This window comes from Triticum urartu, chromosome 3 (genome assembly GCF_003073215.2).
Source record: "Triticum urartu cultivar G1812 chromosome 3, Tu2.1, whole genome shotgun sequence".
NCBI lineage: Eukaryota > Viridiplantae > Streptophyta > Magnoliopsida > Poales > Poaceae > Triticum > Triticum urartu.
The window spans coordinates 130795406-130816483 of record NC_053024.1 but is presented as its reverse complement, the minus strand read 5'-3'; the positions used below and the strand labels follow the sequence as shown (position 1 = coordinate 130816483).

The 21078-nt window shown below is 49.1% G+C and overlaps 2 protein-coding genes across 2 annotated transcripts; one reads left to right on the top strand and one right to left on the bottom strand.

Moving 5' to 3' along the window:
- The first annotated feature begins 4130 nt into the window (after positions 1-4130).
- Positions 4131-8553, top strand: LOC125548174 (cell number regulator 6-like). Its single transcript, XM_048711847.1, has 4 exons — positions 4131-4354; positions 4477-4591; positions 7247-7512; positions 8034-8553. The coding sequence occupies exons 1-4, from the start codon at positions 4223-4225 to the stop codon at positions 8259-8261; spliced, it is 741 nt and encodes a 246-aa protein (XP_048567804.1). The 5' UTR covers positions 4131-4222; the 3' UTR covers positions 8262-8553.
- A 1672-nt stretch (positions 8554-10225) lies between these two features.
- Positions 10226-19112, bottom strand: LOC125546732 (probable glycerol-3-phosphate acyltransferase 3). The gene is made up of 4 exons (XM_048710882.1): positions 15265-19112; positions 15071-15169; positions 13706-13805; positions 10226-13210 (listed from the first exon to the last, which is right to left on the bottom strand). The coding sequence occupies exon 4, from the start codon at positions 12661-12663 to the stop codon at positions 10387-10389; it is 2277 nt and encodes a 758-aa protein (XP_048566839.1). The 5' UTR covers positions 12664-13210; positions 13706-13805; positions 15071-15169; positions 15265-19112; the 3' UTR covers positions 10226-10386.
- Between the last annotated feature and the right edge of the window lie 1966 nt (positions 19113-21078).

The window sequence follows — 21078 nt, the reverse complement described above, 5'->3', positions numbered from 1 at the left end:
CTTTCCGAACGCCGAACAGAGCATCAGGGGCTACTGTCTATGCGGTAATATTTTTACATATTCTTTACTCACCTCAAAGCTTGTTAGAAGGCTGGCACAGGCTTCAGTCAGTCCATTCTTGGCGTACTGAACCTTCTGGATCACCGCACTCATAATAGTGCGGTCCTCCTCATCGATGGAGGCGCCGTTAAGCGTCTCCAGCAAATTGTCCGGTGCCTCCGGTTGGACGGAGGTCACCGGCTTAGTAGGCTTGCTCCTCTTGGAAGGAGGCTACCTACCAGAGTCCAGAACCGTTGAAGGTTCCGGCGCGGTGTCCGGCTCAAAGCTGGACTTAGAGCCCTTGGGGTTCTACCCCCTTCACGCCTGGAGTCCGGGAGGTCGCCTTCCGGCGCCTCCAGGGTCACCTCCTCCTGGCTTGGAACCTGTTGGGATAGCACCTCGGCGTCGTCCGTAGGGTGGGGGGAGGTAGTCGTCGGAAGCGAATTCACATCCGATGAATCCAGGGAACCGCTTGACGACACGTCGAGCCGGTCTTTGGGTGGACTACATAAACATGTTCGACATAAGCAAAAGTTGTGCAATGGAGGAATACTATGAGTCACTCTGGTATCCGGACACTTACAATCTCGCCAGGGGCTTGGCCCTGTGCGGCCACTCCTCTTAGCCGTCGTCGGCGTTGGTGGAGCCGTCCAGAGGAAGGGTTTTCCCCTTATTGGACCCTTCGGCCTCCCCAGTTGGGGTGACCTTCCTTTTCTTCTCTCCCCCCACTGGAGGGGGAGAGGTCTCTTCTTCCTCCTCATCGTCTTCATGGGAGGAGTGCGTCTTGGAGTCGTCGGATGATGAATCCGACACCTCCTGGCGCCAGGCACTCTTTCGAGTCCCCGTGGCCTTCTTCTTGGCCTTCTTCTCCGGCACCACATAGGGTGCCGGAGCCAGCAGCTTCGCCAAGCGAGCGTCCGCTGGGCCTTCGGGCAAAGGAGCCGGACAGTTGATCTGTCCGGACGTCTACTGCCAATCCTGTCAAAGTTGAGGGAGCTTAGTTCCCGCATTGAGTCAAACTATGAAAAACTAATCCCCTGTAAAAGGTGAAAACAGCTTACCACACGAGCGTGACGCTGCGTGCTGAATCCGCGATCCTCGGTAGCGAATGCGGGGGCCTCGGCGCCCTTGAAAAGTACCTTCCAGGCATCTTCGTACGTCGTGTCGAAGAGCCTGCTCAGAGTTCGGTGCCACGCCGGGTCGAACTCCCACAAGTTGAAAGCCCGTTGTTGACATGGGAGGATCCGGCGGATGAGCATAACCTGGACTACGTTGACAAGTTTGAGCTTCTTGTCCACCAGGGTTTGGACGCATGTTTGGAGTCCGGTCAGCTCTCCTTCTTTACCCCACGACAGGCCCGTCTCTTTCCAGGAGGTGAGCCGCGTAGGGGGTCCAGATCGGAACTCGGGGGCTGCAACCCATTCAGGGTCGCGCGGCTCGGTGATGTAAAACCACCCTGATTGCCACCCCTTTAGGGACTCCACGAAGGAGCCCTCGGGCCATAGGACGTTGGGCATCTTGACCACCATGGCGCCCCCGCACTCCGCCTGGGTGCCGCGCACCACCTTTGGCTTGACATTGAAAGTCTTGAGCCATAGGCCGAAATGGGGGCGGATGCGGAAGAAAGCCTCGCACACGACGATAAACGCCGAGATGTTGAGGACAAAGTTCAGGGCCAGATCGTGGAAATCCAGGCCATAGTAGAACATGAGCCCTCGGACAAATGGGTGGAGAGGGAAGCCTAGTCCACGGAGGAAATGGGGGAGGAATACCACCCTCTCATGGGGCCTAGGGGTGGGGATGAGCTGCCCCTCTTCGGGAAGCCGGTGCGCAATGTCGTTAGACAAGTATCCGGCCTTCCTCAGTCTTTTGATGTGTCCCTCCGTGACGGAGGAGACCATCCACTTGCCTCCCGCTCCGGACATGGCTGGAGAAGGTTGAGGTGGGGTGTGCGGACTTGGGCGCTGGAGCTCGAGTGCGCGGAAATGGATAGGCAAAGGAGGAAGAAGGCGTGGATGAAAAGGTGGGTCCTTATCCCTTTATATGGGCGGACGCGACTATGCGCCCCCACCAGCCTGGTAAAACTCGCTTATCTCCCAAGCGCCATAGTCAATGGCGCGGTTGGGTTACCCACACCCGTATTGATGAAAATCCCGGAATAAGGGGACACGATCTCTGCTTTAACAAGACGTGTCAAGGAAACCGCCTCGCTAAACACGCTGAGGTGGGACAATAAAATGATTCGAATAAAGACTTGGCCGTGGTGTGATGTCACGCTACGGAATACGTTAGCAGATTAGATTTGTGTAAATATTATTCTCTCTATGGCAATATGTGGAAACTTATTTTGCAGAGCCAGACACTACCTTTGTGTTCAAAATATTCTATGAAGTACTTGGGGGAGGAACCCGCCTTACAATGCCGAAGACAATCTACGCACCGGGCTCGTCGTCATTGAAGCCTGGTTCAGGGGCTACTGAGGGACTCCTGGATTAGGGGGTGTCCGGATGGCCAGACTATACCTTCGGCCGGACTCCTGGACTATGAATATACAAGATTGAAGACTTCGTCCCGTGTCCGGAAGGGACTTTCCTTGGCGTGAAAGGCAAGCTTGGCGATACGGATATGTAGATCTCCTACCATTGTAACCGACTCTGTGTAACCCTAGCCCTCTCCGGTGTCTATATAAACCGGAGAGTTTTAGTCCATAGGACGAACAACAATCATACCATAGGCTAGTTTCTAGGGTTTAGCCTCTCTGATCTCGTGGTAGATCTACTCTTGTACAACCCATATCATCAATATTAATCAAGCAGGACGTAGGGTTTTACCTCCATTAAGAGGGCCCGAACCTGGGTAAAACATCGTGTCCCCTGCCTCCTGTTACCATCCGGCCTAGACGCACAGTTCAGGACCCCGTACCCGAGATCCGCCGGTTTTGACACCGACAGAGGCCTTACCTTATAAGCTCCCTGATGATGTCAAAGTTGTTCGAACGTCGCCGCTTGGAGAAGGAGCCAGAGGACTATGACACGAAGCGACATTGTCCAGTCTGTTGGAGGACGCTTTTGAATACCACATGCATAACACGGAGACACAATCAAATCAGCCACTCTAGAAAGAGCAGCTACCAGACGAGTCACACCCTCCTCTATGCCATCAAGGAGACCGTCGTTGACAAGGTGGATCGAGAGTCGGAGAGTCTTATTCTTGATCCACATAACATTGCCATCATCACCACAATGCTACCACCGGGGAGGGAAACTCTTAACTCTAAAAGACCTAACCACAATACCACATTGTCTATCTAGGATCCCCACTACGAGGCTTGGATCATGCAAGTAAAGATATCTCCGAAGCTGTTGACCACAAGTCAACATATACCAATTCAGTTATCAAAGGTGAGGATGCACCGAGGGAGACAAGATCCACGACGCTGGTTCAAGCTATTATGACTGTTATTTACTTAACCACCATACATTTTACATTACCTAAGAACAACATGTATATCACTACACTAACAACTGCTTTGAAGGAGGTAAGAAGAGAAGAGACTACATCCTATCCTGTACTCCTAGTCAGGTAGTCTCTCTTCTTCATGTATATCCCGGCCCACCATTCGCGGAACCCTAACTTCTCCTCAAAATCGAGAGAACTCGCTTTAAAAAAAACCAAGGGAACTCTATGCGAGCCCTATACAACCACCATCGCTCCACCCGCTCCCCACAGGTCAGGCTACGGGTTCCCTTCGCATTTATATGCTGCTTGATGACGGGACATGGTAGATGTAAAGCCTCCAATAGGTTTCTGATCAAATTCAGGAGGAATTGATGGGGATTTTGAGGAATCAATGTTTTTTGTTGTTTGGCACAAATTATGAAATAAAGTGTGTGCACGACAAGATATAAAGACTGGAAAAGTTCTGTGTTCAATATTAGAAAAATGTGCCCATTCTCACAAAAAAGAAAAAAAGTGTCCTAAAACAAAAAGGCAAACGTGACCTTTGCGTGATGGACCCCCCGGCTGAACCGTCATTGACCTGACTTGACCGTGGACCGTCGGACGCGTCGGGAGCCAAATCTCACTCCACCACTCGCACCCGTCCCCACACTCCCCACCGCGCAGCCCTCCCCTTCGTCGGCAGCCCAAAAACCCTCGGGGGCGAAGCGAGGAGAGGACGGCAATGGCGGAGGCGAGCCGCAGCCACCCGTCGCAGTACGTGAGGCTGAAGAAGGACCAGGACGCTTCCGCCTCCGGCCCCAGCGTGGAGGACATCCGCCCTGGCGAGCTCAACCTGCCCGTCGCCGTCCCGCAGGTCGGTCTCGCCATTCCTCGCGCGATCCTCGTTTTCTTCCAATTTCTGCTGCCGCAATTGTTTGTTCGGGGAATCGGGATGGTCCGATCTGATTCTGGGCGCTGCATCGTGTGGCTGTATAGCTGGAGCAGAGGAAGTGCTTCGAATGCGGGCAGGTGCTGCCTGAGAGCCACCGGGCGCCGGCCGACGAGCCGTGGACAACCGGCATCTTCGGGTGCGCCGAAGACCCCGAGAGCTGTAAGTGGCATGGAATTTCCTTCTCGCCTTTGCATTTGCCCCCCCCCCCCCCCCCCAACTGCCTAGCCGATCTAGTTCTGCTACTTCCTCCCGCTCTAGACGGGTCACACCTTCAAAATTCGTGGTAGTTTTGATGTGCTGATATGCCAGAGTTGGCAGGAATTTTCATGTGGATCTGCACAGGATGGGGTTGTGTTGCTGTGGTTGAGCTCAGGGTTTGTGGCTATTACACACATTGCACAACTCAGCAACTAGATGTTTGTTTCCATGGCATTGAAGTGTTACTGAAGTGTCACCGACAGAGGTTAGGTGCTTTAGTTTTAAATCCTTTAGCGGTCCCGCGTATTAAGCGCACACAGGTTTTTATTATGAAGCCCGTACGTCAAGTGAATCTCTCTCTAGTAAAGAAAAGAGAAACATCTGCACAAGGATGGCCCATACACCTCCTATCCTCCTTTTTTCATTTAGGCTTTTATTGTTTTCCATTTTTTACATGTGTTTGTTACAGACTATTTTTCAGCACTAAAGGTGTTTCTTTCGAAATTTCAATTACAAATTATGACAGTATTTATATGCTTATAGATCATTGTGAAATATTTCCACATTAGTTTAGTGAGCAGTTGCCTGTCAGAAATTTGGTGTTGCCTCCTTTTTACATGGTACCAGTTGAGATAGTTTTCAAACAGAGATGCTTTGCAAATCTGAATTTTCTTCCTCTCTGTCATTTTTTCATTAACAAACGTGAACTTAATCGAGGAACAAACCATGGTAGACTAAACATATAGTCAATTAATTCTTTCTCATGTCTATGAGAAAGGCATGGTTGATATTTTACATTGCACATATAACTCAGTTGTAAACTGGAGCCAACCCGATGCTGATTTATGTCTTATACTACACATGTAACTCAAATTTATAATGTGGAGTCGATCCGAAGCATGTCTGCCCTACATTTAGGAGTATTTTACCTAGACTAGAGGGGTAGAGGTTCATGACTGAACAGTCCAAATTGAGTACTTCATTTTTTTTATAGCTTGCTTAGGAGTACTTTATTTTGAAATATTAATTGTTCACATACACTTTTTTGTATCATATTGCAAGCCTTTATGGTTTGCAAATTTGAAGTTCTGTTATCTTTTTGGTCTTCTATTATCTTTGTAAAATTAGCCTGTGATGATGTGCTCATGTGGGAAGGGATTAGGCACTGGTCATTGTCTGAAAGAAATAAAGAGTAGCAGTCGTAACGACTGGCTTCGATTATCATGTTCTTATTGTTAAAGACGACCCTTCTTTTTTCCGTATTGGAAAAGTTCTTCAAAATGTAGGGTGTGTTTGGTTTTGAGCCAAAACTGGCCTTGCCAAAACATTGGCGTGCCCATGAGTTTTGGCTGTTGTTTGGTTGGACACCAAATATTTGGCTTGCCCAACCCAGCCGGCGTTTGCCCATGCAGTTCTCGCCAGTACGCGGGCGAGCCATGGGGTGAATTCGTCCACCAGAATATTGTCTGCCAGCCTGCTAGCATTCCCGCGTATTATGCTTCGGTCTTACGCGAGCCGGAAAATTAATTAGCTAGCTTGTATACGCACGCCTCCTCTGATCGTATCGATCAAGTCGGCTAGTACGTCTGTTTCACTCGGTCAAAAGCCTGTACATGCTGCTTCTCTGAACTTTTCTTTACTGTTCTTTTTTCTGAATGTTTGATCATCATGATTTATGGGCTCCTTATATAAAAATTTCAAGTTAAGACCTCAGATGCTGATATGTGGCATGTTAATTGGCTACAAACCAAACTGAGACCCAACCATTTTGCCAAAAAATTGGTACGTGCTATGGCTACAATCCAAACAACACTACCACACCAAAATTTTGGTCATGCCCTTGCTTTGGCTATGCCAAAATTTTAGCAGGGCAAGTTGGGGCACAAACCAAACAGCCCCGTACACACTTCTACAGCTGACTGTCGGTTATCATTTTAGCTCTTTTAGGCTCTTTGCAAAATCAACGTGCTGTGAGAATGTGCTCATATTGAAAAGAATTTGCAACTTCCATTGTTTCAAAGAAGCAAAAATTAGCAGTTGTAACGTTTACTTTTACTACAATGCTTTTGATCTAAAGATGTCTTTCTTCTTGATCTGTTTGAAAGTTCTTGTACATGTACACTTTCCCACTATAAGTGTTAATTGCGATAAACTGTTGAGCACATAAATGATTGCGTCGTACATGGCCGAAACCTGAAAGCTTAATGGAATAGCTAATTCTTTTTTCTTTCTTGACTTCCATAGGTTGGATTTTTTTTTAAATCTTGTAGTGATGGATCTTGTAATATGCTCCGAGGTTCCTTATGCCGTTCTTCTGAACTTGAACACAGAGCAGCTGAATCTCTAATCACAAGAGGGACCATCTCCAGGTTTACTGAAGAGTTAATCTAAGCACTAAAAGGAACACCATAAAGTTTGCGGATGTGTCTACTAATCATAATTGCTTAGTCTATTACCGACTTTCATTCATGGGGCCTTCTTATTCAAATTGTGTCATCATAGGGTTTGTGATGTTTGTACCTTTATGCTTCAGTCCGTGCAGTTTTCATATATATTACTGCTACATTCTGAGATACTTCTGAACCACTTGCGTGTCTGATCTTCTTACTTTTTTAGGCCGGACTGGTCTATTCTGCCCCTGTGTTTTGTTTGGACGAAATGTTCAGGCTCTTAGAGAAGATATCCCATGGACAACACCCTACACTTGCCATGCTGTCTGTGTTGAAGGTGGCATTGCATTGGCAATCCTTACGGCTATATTCCATGGTGTTGACCCAGACACATCAGTCCTGATTGGTGAAGGCCTGGTGTTCGGTTGGTGGTTATGCTCTATATATACTGGTAATTTTCGTCTACAGCTTCAGAGGAGGTATCATCTCGAGGTACTTCTTTCTCTCTTTCACTGTTTTCTTTGTATGTGTCATGATAAATCGCATTCAGAAGAACATCTACAAACAGTTGTATTTATTTCTACTATAAGAAGTACAGAATTGCATTCTCCATCTGAGATAGTTGTATCAGGTATGCAGGCGTCCAGAAGCAAACTGCATGGTTAAAGTTATGTGTATCCGTCCTCACTAAAATAAAGTTCTGTAGTTTGGACGAGAGAGTTATGTCGTCCAGCGAACTTCTGTCACTGTCATGAAATTTTTGCTTGGCATTGTCCACTGGCGGTAGCTGGTTATATCATTGAATTATCAGACCATTTCATCAACCCTGTATTGCTCATCATTGTGAGCATGGAGGGTCCTTGACCACCTTTTCACGTATAGTATCTTTTTGTGGTCACTAATTCTAATCAGTTGTCACGTCTAGCATTTGATATGCGGGCTGGGCTTTTAGTTTCATGCATCAGTATCACGGGCCTTTCGCTAACCATCACATATTGTTGTGCTTCCACCAGAACTCTCCATGCCCTCCTGGCATAGTCCACTGCTGCTTCCCCTGGTGCGCGAACTGTCAGGAGCATCGTGAAAGGAAAGGCCGCCTCGCAGAAAGCAGTGTTGTTCCAATGACCATTGTCAACCCGCCGCCGCTGCAAGAGATGAGCATGGTCGAGAACAACGCTCCCACATCCGAGAATGAAGCGTCGAAGGCCGAGCATGATGATGTGGAGGTGATACCTCTCTAGGAAAGATAGCATGAGAACTGAAACTGACATGGAATCTGCTAGCCAATTTAGAGACTACCATATATTGTTAATAAATCACTGTCATCTGGCAGGTACCGTATGAAACATTGTTCTGATCCAGATTTTAGTTTATGACCATTACTACCTATGATAGAATGTTGACCGTGGGCATGTAATATATGTGTGGAGACCATTACTACCTATGATAGAGTGCTGCCCGTGGGCATATAATATATATGTGTGGAGACCATTACTACCTATGATAGAATGTTTCCCGTGGGCATATAATATATGTGTGGATATATTTACATTTGTGAGTGGTATGTCCTATGTTCTATCCACATTATGCATTGCCTGTGTTCTCGACTTCTCGTTCATGAAAGTTAAGGCCTGCTTTGGTTCAAAGGATAGGAATATCATAGGAATAGAAAAGAGATATTCATCTCATTTTCTATAGGAAAAGAGGTGCTATTCGATTCGTAGGATAGGAAATTTTCCATAAGGTTTGAGCTAATTTTCTTTTTCTTTGAAATGTGAAGGATAATCCTACTAGGAAATCTTACAAACCAAAGAGCTCCAATGAAAATTTTCCTATAGGAATCCTATCCTATAATATTCTTACAAATCAAAGGAGGCCTAAGTGTATGGTACAACTATATGAAGAGGTTTAGGCAAATCTCCTTTGATGTAGTGTAGATTAGCATTTACGTGTAATTCTTGCAAATTTATATGAAATCGTGTTTGCTATTTGCAAGCCCTTTGGGAAGAGAAGATGGTGAGGCGGAGATGGGGTGATGCAGCCGGGCATGGTGAATTGACGATGCCAAGCCGGGGCCAACACGGGGGGACGGCGAGGGGGTTGCCGGCACCGGAGAAGAGGATGGACTTAGAGGGGTGGCCAAGTGCCGTGGCAGACCAGTGGAGATGGGGACGCGGTTTTTTATGTTCGCGTTCTGTATGCAGTGTGAATCCGAGCCGGCCATCAAGCATGCTGTCCAATCAGTTAGGCCCATCATTGTGTCAGCCATGCACCAGCCACAGGCTAGTAGATTCGTTTCTCTACCTAGGTCCTGTGCATGCTCTATGCACTTTTCCCTCCCATGCTCCTGTTTAGTGGCAAGCCAGCCTCATAATTATATCTGGCATGGATAATTAACGTCGCTAGTTACTTTTTGTTGCAGGATAATGTCACTAGTTACTGTAGGATTATTACATGTTAACCCACAGCCTCACTAAAAAATCACGCGCGTGCAATTTTTATGAAGGCTTTATCGAACTTTATGAAGAATGTGCCTGAACTTTGCTATGAAAATCAGAAGGATTTTTGAAGAAACCAATAAAAATAAAAAGTTCTTTGAGTTTTGGCGATAAAGTTCCAAAAATACGGTTAACATGTTCTCTACCTATTTTTCAAAAATTGCGAGCTATGCCAGAGTTTTCCAAAAGTACTTCTATTTGTCATGGCAAAGTTCATAAACCAGTTTAATAAAGTTTGGTTCTATGTTTTTTTGCGGGATGCAGTTTGGTTTTATTTAAAACTATTTAAAGAACATTCTTTGAGAACAATTTCAATAACATGATATTTTAATTTTGTGATGTTTAAATTACTTCCAACAAAATAGGCTAGAGAGATAATCACAAGAATTAATTCCACCATCGGAGGGGTAAAGTGAATCTATCAATAGCGCGTCACCTACTACTGGACAAGACTAACCTGGGTCTTAGTAGGGCCCTTCTCAGCTTTCTCACATACATCATGGGTAGATTTAGACAGTGGAGATACACGCTGTGAACGGAACACGAATGTAAATGCCTTTTCTGTGGAGATGACAGTTTGGGGAGGGTGGGGGTAGCAAGGAGACCGGCAATTCGGCCGGAGTCGAAGCGCGGCAAGAGGAAGAAGCTACACGAAGGAGAAATTTGACTAGCGCTTAGATATTTTTCCAGGGAATCCAGGCAGCTGATGAATAATGTGTCCCATCCCATGTGAAATATATGAAACTTTAACGTTCCAAACATACCCAGTTCATCAATCCGGCATACAAAAAATGTGGTTATGCAGTGCAATGTACAGTAACGCAAAACAACACTCTACTATGTATATATTCTAAGCATCCCTACAATCCTAGATGACTTTGCTCGTCTTGGTCGCCACGACCCCCTCGTTACCAGCGAGCAGCAAGTACTTGTCCTTCCTCGTCAGCGCCGTGGGCGTGAACCCGAGAGCGCCGGCCAGCACGCCCTGCACCTGGTTCGCGACCTCGATGCTGCCACGCGGGTTGTCTGTGCGCACGGGCTCCAGGAAGTGGACCGAGTACTCCGGCCGTGGGTTCATCAGGAAAAAGACCGAGTCCAAGCACTTGGCGCCCGGCGACGTCGACGTGCCGTAGAACATGGTGGAGCGCTCGTCCACCGCCACGGGGCTCACCTCGTCGGCGAGCTCGGCGAACAGCGGGCTGAACCTGAGCAGGTACGGCTCGCGGCACGTCGTCCCCTCCGGGCACACCACCACGTCGCCCCGCTCCAGCAGCTCCGACATGCGGCACCGGTCCTCGTCGCGGCCGCGGGTGAGGCGCAGCAGCGGGATCGGCGAGAGCAGCTCCGACAGCGGGCTCAGGCTGTACGTCACGGCGAACACGGGCTTCCCCAGCGCGCTCGAGATGGCAATCGGGTCGAGGAGCGTGCGGTGGTTGCACGCGTAGAACCGGCCGCCCGAGGCGCCGCTCTCGCCGTTCGCGGCGGCGGGAGGGGCGCCGGTGACGCGCACCCGCACGCCGGCGAGCGCGGCGGCTGGGCCTATCAGGCGCCGCGGGAGGAGGGTATAGATGGCGATGTGCACGACAGAGAGCACGACGGCGAAGGGGAAGTAGACGTACATGGCGAGCGCGGCCGCCGGTGTCGGCGTGAACGCCAGCCGCCCGTCGTGGAAGATCATGGGCTTCGGGTAGTGGTACGTAGTGTTCTCTTCGGCTCTCTTGACCGCAGCCCTAAGCCTCTCCGCGTACGTGTTCCCGTCGTCCATTACACCGGCGAAGTATCCGTAGCCCGTCTTGACCTCCCTGCCGATCACCGCGTCGAAGCCCACGTAATCCTTCAAGAACGCCTCCACCATCACCGTCGGGAACGACCTGCTCGCCGCCGCCACCTTCACCTCACTCGCCGTCGCCTCCCTCGCCTCCCCCAGCGCCTCCACGCGCGCCGCCTCCTTGGAGAAGTACTTGGGCAGCACGGCCCTGCCGATCCTCGCCGCCTCGTCGCGCCGCAGCCCGCAGAAGCTGACCATGACCATGGCCTCTACACACATCGCGTGCGTCATGATGTGCAGGAACGGGTAGAGCGCGAGCAGGAGGAGGCCTCGGGCGAAGCTGCCGGCCTCGACGGCGACGAGGAAGAAAGGAGGGAACAGCGTCGCGGCCGACGGCGGTGAAGACTTGAGGAGCAGCGCGTCGACTTCGAGCACCACGGTCTTGATGCCGTTTCCGAGCAGGCACGCGGGCGGCGCGGCGGCGGGAGGGGCGCCGGTGACGCGCACCCGCACGCCGGCGAGCGCGGCGGCTGGGCCTATCAGGCGCGCGGAGGGAGGGTATAGATGGCGATGTGCACGACAGAGAGCACGACGGCGAAAGGGGAAGTAGACGTACATGGCGAGCGCGGCCGCGGTGTCGGTGAACGCCAGCCGCCCGTCGTGGAAGATCATGGGCTTCGGGTAGTGGTACGTAGTGTTCTCTTCGGCTCTCTTGACCGCAGCCCTAAGCCTCTCCGCGTACGTGTTCCCGTCGTCCATTACACCGGCGAAGTATCCGTAGCCCGTCTTGACCTCCCTGCCGATCACCGCGTCGAAGCCCACGTAATCCTTCAAGAACGCCTCCACCATCACCGTCGGGAACGACCTGCTCGCCGCCGCCACCTTCACCTCACTCGCCGTCGCCTCCCTCGCCTCCCCCAGCGCCTCCACGCGCGCCGCCTCCTTGGAGAAGTACTTGGGCAGCACGGCCCTGCCGATCCTCGCCGCCTCGTCGCGCCGCAGCCCGCAGAAGCTGACCATGACCATGGCCTCTACACACATCGCGTGCGTCATGATGTGCAGGAACGGGTAGAGCGCGAGCAGGAGGAGGCCTCGGGCGAAGCTGCCGGCCTCGACGGCGACGAGGAAGAAAGGAGGGAACAGCGTCGCGGCCGACGGCGGTGAAGACTTGAGGAGCAGCGCGTCGACTTCGAGCACCACGGTCTTGATGCCGTTTCCGAGCAGGCACGCGGGCGTCTCCACCGCCGGTGCTGCCGTCGTCGTCGGCGCAGTCGGGATGAACCGGAGGAGACCGGCGACGAGATTGCTCTTGACGACTCGGTGGAGGCTGAGCATGCGGTGGACGACGCCGTCGCCGGTTGACATCGCCATGGCCATGCGCGCCCGCGCATGTACCGTGATTTAGCCTCAGGATTTCTCGATCTGTTGTGCGGTGTCTCGGAAACTCTCCTCTTCCACGGGGTTCGGCTCCTCTGCAGTCCAACTATTACTGCACGGGTGCTGTAGACATCTACATCAGCCGTCAATTCCAATCTGACCGCTCTAATTTCCCCACTTAATTCTTTTAAAGAATGAAAACAAACACCCCAATTTGTCCGGTGAAATATCTCCTACGGCTGCTTGGCGCCAAACAGAACGCACATTGGCGCCAAACAGCGATCTCCATGCCTTCGTCCCGCCGGTCTTCCCCAGTCCTCCTTGATCATCCTTCTTGTAGCCAGAACGTGACCAAGGTATATGTTGATCTATGGGCGGCATAGAGATCCTCTTTTGCCCTATATCTGTCCTCCTCACGCTGATCTGCAAGTTTATGTGGCATAAAGATCTCCCTTTTGCCCTATCTCTCTATTGATTGTTCTTCTCCCGCTGATCTGCAAGTGGTGTGGATGATCTCCCTTTTGAACTCACTTTTACCATCCTTCTCCTAGCAACAAAAAAGAAGCTGATCAATCTCAAGGTATGTGACATGTGATCTGATTCTATCCATGTTCTCAAGGCAACAAGAGAATTCCTAGACTGATTTTGCTATATGATCACAGATTACAAAAAAAAAGACAAGGTTTAGTGGAGAATATGATTAACGGCAATGAAGATTCAAACAGGTACCATCAATTTTAATAAATTCAGTAGCTAAATTGCAGAGGAGCCGAATCCTCCAAACAACTAGTAGAAAATCAGTAGTGACAAGGGAGGAAGGAGATCCAAAATTTATTCCTGCACCTTTTGGATGATGTTAGAGTGAAAAAATATATTTGAACATAAGTGATCTCTATTGTTCTAAATAAGCTCAAGATGAAATACATGAATGTAGTCAGAACTGTACATGCAAGTTGTACCATAGGTGCTTTGCTAACAGAAGTGATCTCTATTGTTTTGAATAATCTCAAGATAAAATACATGAATGTAGTTAGATCTTTACATGCAAGTTGTACCATAGGTGCTTTGCTCATGAAATACTTGGGATTTCCAATACTTGACAGGAGATTAATGTAGATGATCTCCCTTTTGCCTTCCTTCTCCTAGCAAAAAAAAAAAGACGATCAATCTCGAGGTATGTAACATATGCTCTAACTGTATTCATGTTCTCAAGGCAGCAAGAGAATTCCTATAGACTGACTATCTCAGATTACAAAAAAGGAAACGAAAAGGTGTAATGGAGAATATGACCAACTCCAACAAAGATTCAAACAGGTACACTCAATTTTGTTAAATTCTCATGCCATATCATCATATTTCTTGTAGTGTAACTAGACAAATAAATTAAGATATGCCTATTTTTTACAGGAAAAACATGATTCCTAGTTGGATGCCTCAAATTGGTATGAAATTTAATTCCACAAAAGAGGCCTGGGGATTTTGGACTTGTTATGGAGGTCATATTGGTTTTGACGTAAGGGTAAATTATGAAAATAAGAGCAAACTTGATGGGGCAATCACTTCCGCGAGATACGTTTGTTCCAACGAGGGCTACAGAAGAATAGACAAAAGAGATCATAATACCAAGCGTCCTCGTGCAGAAACAAGGACTGGTTGTAAAGTTCGAATGGGAATCACCATCGACCGAGAAACAGGAAATTACGAAGTACACGAGTTAGTCACTGAACACAACCATGTCTTGCAATTGCCTGGAACATGCCACTTGATGCCATCACAACGGAAGATATCGACCTTGCAAGCTTTTGACATTGAAACTGCAGATGATTCAGGAATTGTACCAAAAGCAGCCCATGAGCTGGCAAGTCGGCAAGTTGGTGGGTCATTAAACCTTACCTACACACCTCGTGATCACAAGAACTATTTGCGAACCAAGCGTCAAAGGGAGTTGATGTATGGTGAAGCTGGAAGTATGCTCAAGTACTTTCGAGATAAAAAAATGAGAATCCTGCATTTGAATATGATGTACAACACGATTGCGATGAACAAATAGCAAATATCTTCTGGGCTGATGCAAAGATGATCATTGACTATGCTCACTTTGGTGATGTTGTTACGTTTGATACTACATTTGGGACAAATAAAGAGTACAGACCCTTTGGTGTATTTGTTGGCTTCAACCATTTTAGAGAAATGGTCATTTTTGGTGTTGCACTTCTATACGACGAGACATTTGAATCCTTCAAATGGTTGTTCAACACTTTCTTATCCATACATAACAAAAAACAGCCTAGAACTATCTTTACTGGCCAGGACGTAGCAATGGGTAATGCAATTCGGGCGGTATTTACAGAAGCATGGCATGGATTGTGCACTTTTCACATAATGCAAAATGCCATCAAACATTTACCTCATAAGAAAAAAGACGAGGATGGCCCAAATGTACTTGCTGATTTCAGTGCTTGCATGTACAAGTACGAGGAAGAGGAAGACTTTGAAGAAGCTTTCACTGCCATAAGAATCAATGTGGATACACAGACTTGGTTGGACAGTATCTATAAAGTAAAAGAGAAATGGGCAAGATGTTACATGAGAAATGCTTACACTATAGGCATGAGAAGCACACAATTAAGTGAGAGCTTGAATAGTGACTTGAAAGACCATTTGAAGTCTGATCTTGACATTCTTCGTTTTTTCAAGCACGTAGAGAGGGTTGTGCAAGGAAAGAGAGATAAAGAGGTAAATGAGGAATATGAGTCGAGGAAAAAATTACCTAGAGTTAGAATAAGAACTCCTACAGTAATACAAGCAAGCAAAGTTTACACACCTAGCATATTTGAAGATTTTCAGAATGAATACGAAAGATCCATCTCAGCGTACATCAAGCCATCGGAGGAAGACAATGCATATACTGTTGCAATTGCCAATCTTGATCCGGAATGCTCTTATGAAGAAGAATGCAAAGTTATAGTTGATGAAGAGCAAAAAGTTCTATGTAGCTGTGGCCAATTTGAAAGAGTTGGTATATTGTGTAGTCATGCTTTGAAAGCTCTGGATGTCATGAATATTAAGTATCTTCCAAGCTGTTATGGCGCTGCTAGAAGGAGGGCGCGAGAGGGCCGGCCGGGGGCCTTTTTGCCCACGGCCGGGCAAGAGGGAAGGGATTTCCTTCTTAATTCTTGCTTAATTAGATTGATACATCTCCTTTCTTTATATAGAGAGGTTTACTTGACTCCCAAGCAAGGCTTACTTGACCCCTAAGCAAGCGACCCTTATCTCTAATTAACCCTAAGGCTAACGGGCTATACCGCCAGCCCAGGCCATTAGGCCCATTACGTACTCTAACACTACAACCCACCTAGACATGCAGCTTGTCCTCGAGCTGCAGCCTAACCAACTTATAACCATGACTCGACGCAACACAGATCTAACACCTAAAAACAAGCCTTTTACATCTCGGCTTGTTTTATTACTCTCAACCTGAAATGGACCGGGATGATTTATTTTGGACCTCTTAATAAAAAGTGGATACCATCCGCACGTCGGACGTGCACGCGTACAACCACCTGGATCCCATGGACACCATCTGGACAAAAGGAGTGCATGTGTATGGCCACCTGGAAGTGGTCGCAAGAGTGACCAGCAGAGGCGCCCTTGCGGCGCCCGGTGACGGAATGCAGTGGTGCTACGTGGTGCGTTGTTGTCGGTGACACCATGCCTTCTTCCTGCCGGACGGCTGTTGGTCTGCACCGCACAGAGAAGAGTGGGGGGCTTGCGATGGAGAATGACGAGGAGGGGTGCGCTCCCCCAACCGCCAATGTTGCAGACTTGGAGGTCGCTGCCCGTGGGGAAAACAGCATGCCCAAGATCCCTGACGCAGTGGACGAGATCGAGGTCCTTTGCGCAGCGAAGCGCAACTGGGAGGAGCGGCAGCTGCAGACCACGCAACTCCCGCACACGCCGACGCGCTAGGAGGCCGCATGCAGCAGCCTGCAGCCTCACCATCGCCGACACGTGGCGGGTAGTGATCCAAGCTGGAAGTGGTGACGGCGACGGCGGAAGCTTGATCTGCTGGATGGGGACGCCCTGGGGAAGCGGTGATGGCGACGGCGGGAACTTGATCTGGTGGATCGGGACTCCCGTCGGCGCGGTCGATGCGGGGCCGGAGCTGACCGGTGATGGCTGCTGCAGTTGCAGCGGCTGCTGCGGCGGAGCGCCGGGCGCGGCGGAGGTCGCCAGGAGCGGTGGCTGCCAGTGCAGCCAGGGCGGGGCGGTGGATGGCAGCTGCTGCAGCGGCCCGATGAGCGCGGCGGAGGCCACCTGGTGCGGCGGCTGCCACGGCAGCCAGGACGGGGCGGTGGTGGCGGTGGATGGCAGTTGCAGCGGCTGCTGCAGCAGCCCGACGAGCGCGGCGGAGGCCGCCTGGTGCGGCGGCTGCCATGACAGCCAGGACGGGGCGATGGATGGCAGCTGCAGCGGCTGCTGCAGTAGCCCGGCGAGCGCGCGGGGGCCTCTTGGTGCGGCGGCTGCCACGGCAGCCACGGCGGTGCGGTGGCGGTGATGGGCGGCGCAGCCGGGTGCGGCCCATAGGACCCGGCCAAGAACAGGTGGATCTCCTGGACCGCCTGTGTTAGGTCCCGCAGCGCCCCGGACACCTCCGGGGTGAGGACGACGGGGGCGGGCGCGACGGAGGATCCCGGCGCGGGCAGGAGCGGGGCGACGGTCGTGACCGGCAGCGGAAGAGACGGGTTGGGCGGCGGTGAAGACATGATCGAACCGAAGCTAGCGATACCAAATTGTTATGGCGCTGCTAGAAGGAGGGCGCGAGAGGGCCGGCCGGGGGCCTTTTTGCCCATGGCCGGGCAAGAGGGAAGGGATTTCCTTCTTAATTCTTGCTTAATTAGATTGATACATCTCCTTTCTTTATATAGAGAGGTTTACTTGACTCCCAAGCAAGGCTTACTTGACCCCTAAGCAAGCGACCCTTATCTCTAATTAACCCTAAGACTAACGGGCTATACCGCCAGCCCAGGCCATTAGGCCCATTACGTACTCTAACACAAGCCACTATATTTTGAAGCGATGGACTCGAGAAGCACGAAGCGGCACTATTCAAAACAGCCATGGCAACATTGTTTTGGAAGACCCTAGATCGGAAGATAGGCAGCAGCTGAAGTTTTTCATGCACGAGTTCCTTGGCATAGCTTCCCAAGCAGTTGCATCAGAAGAGTGCATCAAATTAGTAGATGATGCTTTGAAGAATCTAAAGAAGCAAGTTGAAGACAAAGCTCCTACTACTACATGCAGAACTGAAGCCATATCTCAGGAACCAGACATTTGTTTGCAAACAGCTTGCCTGAAGAAAAAGGAAATTCAGCAGAAGACTTCAAAAAGGAAGAAATCATGGCTTGATAATCAACATCCCAGTAAAAAGAAAAAAGGGGCAGCTAAAGTCATTCCCGAAAAACAATCTTCTTCTGTAAATCTCTTATCACTTATCGAAACAGCCTATAGATTTACTAATAACTCAACTAATGTTTGTTCTGATTTATATTTTGCATAGAGAGGAGAGAAGTACATTCCAGTTGCACAATGCGAAGCACCTACAGAGAAAATGACTGGAACAAATGCAGATGGTTTGCGGGACTATGGGTACTATGCTCGTTTACTAACGGTATTCCACTTATCTTGTCCAAAATTCCTAAAATCCATTTGTAAGCAATATGATTTTTGTGTAATCTGTTATGTCTCTCTTTAATTTACAGAGTGAAGCCGATGACATTTGGGACTTGGAAAAGAATCCATATTTTCCTCCGATATGATAATAGTTTGATAGGGAAATAAGATGAGAGTCATGCATTTGTGGGATTCGGCTCCTCTACGTCAACCACAACTACAGTCGTCACTATAGCCGTGAAATGCAGCTAGTAATTCCTTCTATGTGTTTAGTACTTAAGGCAAATACAGAGAGAGCAGCCTTTGCATCCTATTCTGGTATTTGTAATTCCTGTAGGCAAAGAGAAAGGAAGAGGAACGTTTGCTTCTGTTTATCTGTTTTAAAGTCAGGAAAAATAGAAGTAGAGTAGCACCTAGTTTTGCTGATGTGTGAATTGGCAAGGACTTAGCATTTGCATCACAGTATCCTGGTTTCCAAACGAGATGAACCTCAACTTAGCCTTTTTCAAATAGTTTTAAGATCATCAAAACCTGATTTACAGTAGTCTAGAAATTTGCTAGTCAGAACCATGCCAAAATCTCTATGGATAGTGAGACGACGACACAACAGCGCAGTCAAATCAAATGCAATTGCAGTAAGATATTTAGACCACAATACAGCAACATTCAGAAACACAAGCTACATACATATAATTTTGAAGATTTGCACGGACAAGATCAATGGACAAGGGACCAAACATATTGTCATGCTAAACACTACAAGGTAGGAGATAGCCACGTACTGATCGGTGCCTCTCCCGAGCTCGAGAAGCGCCTGCACGGCGGACTCCCACGCGCCGGAGAGGCGGAGGAATAACTCCTTCCTGGGCGGTGGCGGCGCGGGGCCGGCAGATCCCCATCTGCGAGAGGCTGGAGGAAGCGGGCAGCTTCCATCGAGGTGGAGGGCGTCGGGCGGCGCGGCCTGAGGAAGGCGGAGTGCTCCCACATACCTGCCGTCGACGGCGTCGGCCGGCGAGCCCAGGGAACGGCGCCTTGCGGCAGATCCTGAGAAAGCCGGGGACGCAGCCGCGGCGCAGCAGGCGGGCATGGAGGGCCATCTGCCGGACCGTCGCTCGGTGAGGGAGTGCGCTTGGCCGGATATACGAACCCTCGCCGGCGGTGAGGTCTTCTGCTCGCTCCTGCCTCATCAGTCTAGTTAGTGCGTGGTGTGCAGTGTGAACGGAAGCAATTATCTGAATGCATAAAGGCTTTTTTTATTAACAGAATTAAGTAGGTAAAATGCAGGCGGTCAGATGGAAATTGACGGCTGGTATGAAGGCCTACAGCACCCGTGCAGTAATAGTTCGACTGCAGAGGAGCCGAACCCGCATGCATTTATATCTGCTATACTAGTATGCGCCAAACGAAATTCCTACTCGACTACGTGCTTGCCTATTGTATCACACTTCAAATTTTAATCGCGTTCGGGAAGAACCAGGAATTGGAGTCCTGTTCAGTCGCTATCCCGCGGGGCTATTGTATGGACCGGTAAACATATGGCCCACCAAGCCGACTTGATGGGTTCAAGGCCCAACAGTCTTTGACTCTTTGTTCAGGTCTGATGATCTCCGGTTTATTCTATGGCGTGCTTCAGGCTGCCACGAGGTATATGTGAAAATATTACATAGATGATTCGACAATTCTGGTGGGGCAGTAAGAGAGGCAAGAGGAAGCCTTGTTGGGTCGCTTGGGACGTATGCACTAAACCAAAATCTTTGAGAGGTTTAGGTTTCGGGATATTGAGCTTTTCAATTTATCACTCCTCGCAAGACAGGCTTGGCGATTGATTGAAGGACCTATGACGCTGAGCGCAAGAATACTTAAGTCAGTATATTATCCTTCTGTTTCTTTCTTGGATTCGGAGTTGGGTAATCACCCCTCACAAATATGGAGAGCTATTTTGGATGAAAGGGACGTGATAGCTCAAGGCATCATTAGAAGGATTGGTACAGAAGAGAAAACAAGTATATGGAATCAAAACTGGTTGCCAAGGACGGGTCTTATGAGGCCGATCTGCTCACTGGTAACCCAGTCACCTATTTTGGTCTCAGAACTCATTGATGCCTCATCTTCGTCATGGCGAGAGGAAGAGCTACGGAGAATATTTGTACCTGTTGATGTTGAGGAGATACTAAAAATCCCACTGTGTACAAAAAAGATAGAAGATTTCTGGGCTTGGAGAGAAGACTGTCGTGGCAAGTTTTCAATAAGTTTAGCGTATAAATTGTTGTCCAACTTAAAGAGGCAGCGGGAAAATCTCTTGGACAGGACGGGAGGATCGTCAGCTATGGTACGAGAGCAGAAAGCTTGGAAGTCCGTGTGGAATATCAAGGTTTCGTCAAAATTAAAGAACTTTATATGGAGATTGTGTAACGACTCGATACCGACCGCGGATGTTTTACAGCATAGGCATATGGCAACGAGCTGTGTCTGTGCCTTCTGTTCGGCAGAGGACAGCTGGAAGCATGCCCTAATTGATTGTGTCGTTTCGAGGTGCGCGTGGTCTTTATCATCTGATGAGCTAGTTGAAACAATGTGTGATAATTTGAGTCTGAATGCAAAAAATTGGGTGTTCACGATGCATGAACTTCTGCCTCATGAGGAGTTCACGCGCATGGTGGTGACACTTTGGGCGATATGGTGGTGACAATATATGACAGTCCGTTGCAAATCAATCACTTCATCAATTCTTTCTTGAAGGAC

Bases quoted from the DNA above. Each gene is read 5' to 3' on its own strand.
- LOC125548174 (XM_048711847.1), top strand. From the start codon at position 4,223: ATGGCGGAGGCGAGCCGCAGCCACCCGTCGCAGTACGTGAGGCTGAAG. The intron at 4,355-4,476 runs GTCGGTCTCGCC...GTGGCTGTATAG, and splicing joins TGCCCGTCGCCGTCCCGCAG to CTGGAGCAGAGGAAGTGCTT. The intron at 4,592-7,246 runs GTAAGTGGCATG...TTACTTTTTTAG, and splicing joins CGCCGAAGACCCCGAGAGCT to GCCGGACTGGTCTATTCTGC.
- LOC125546732 (XM_048710882.1), bottom strand. From the start codon at position 12,663: ATGGCCATGGCGATGTCAACCGGCGACGGCGTCGTCCACCGCATGCTC.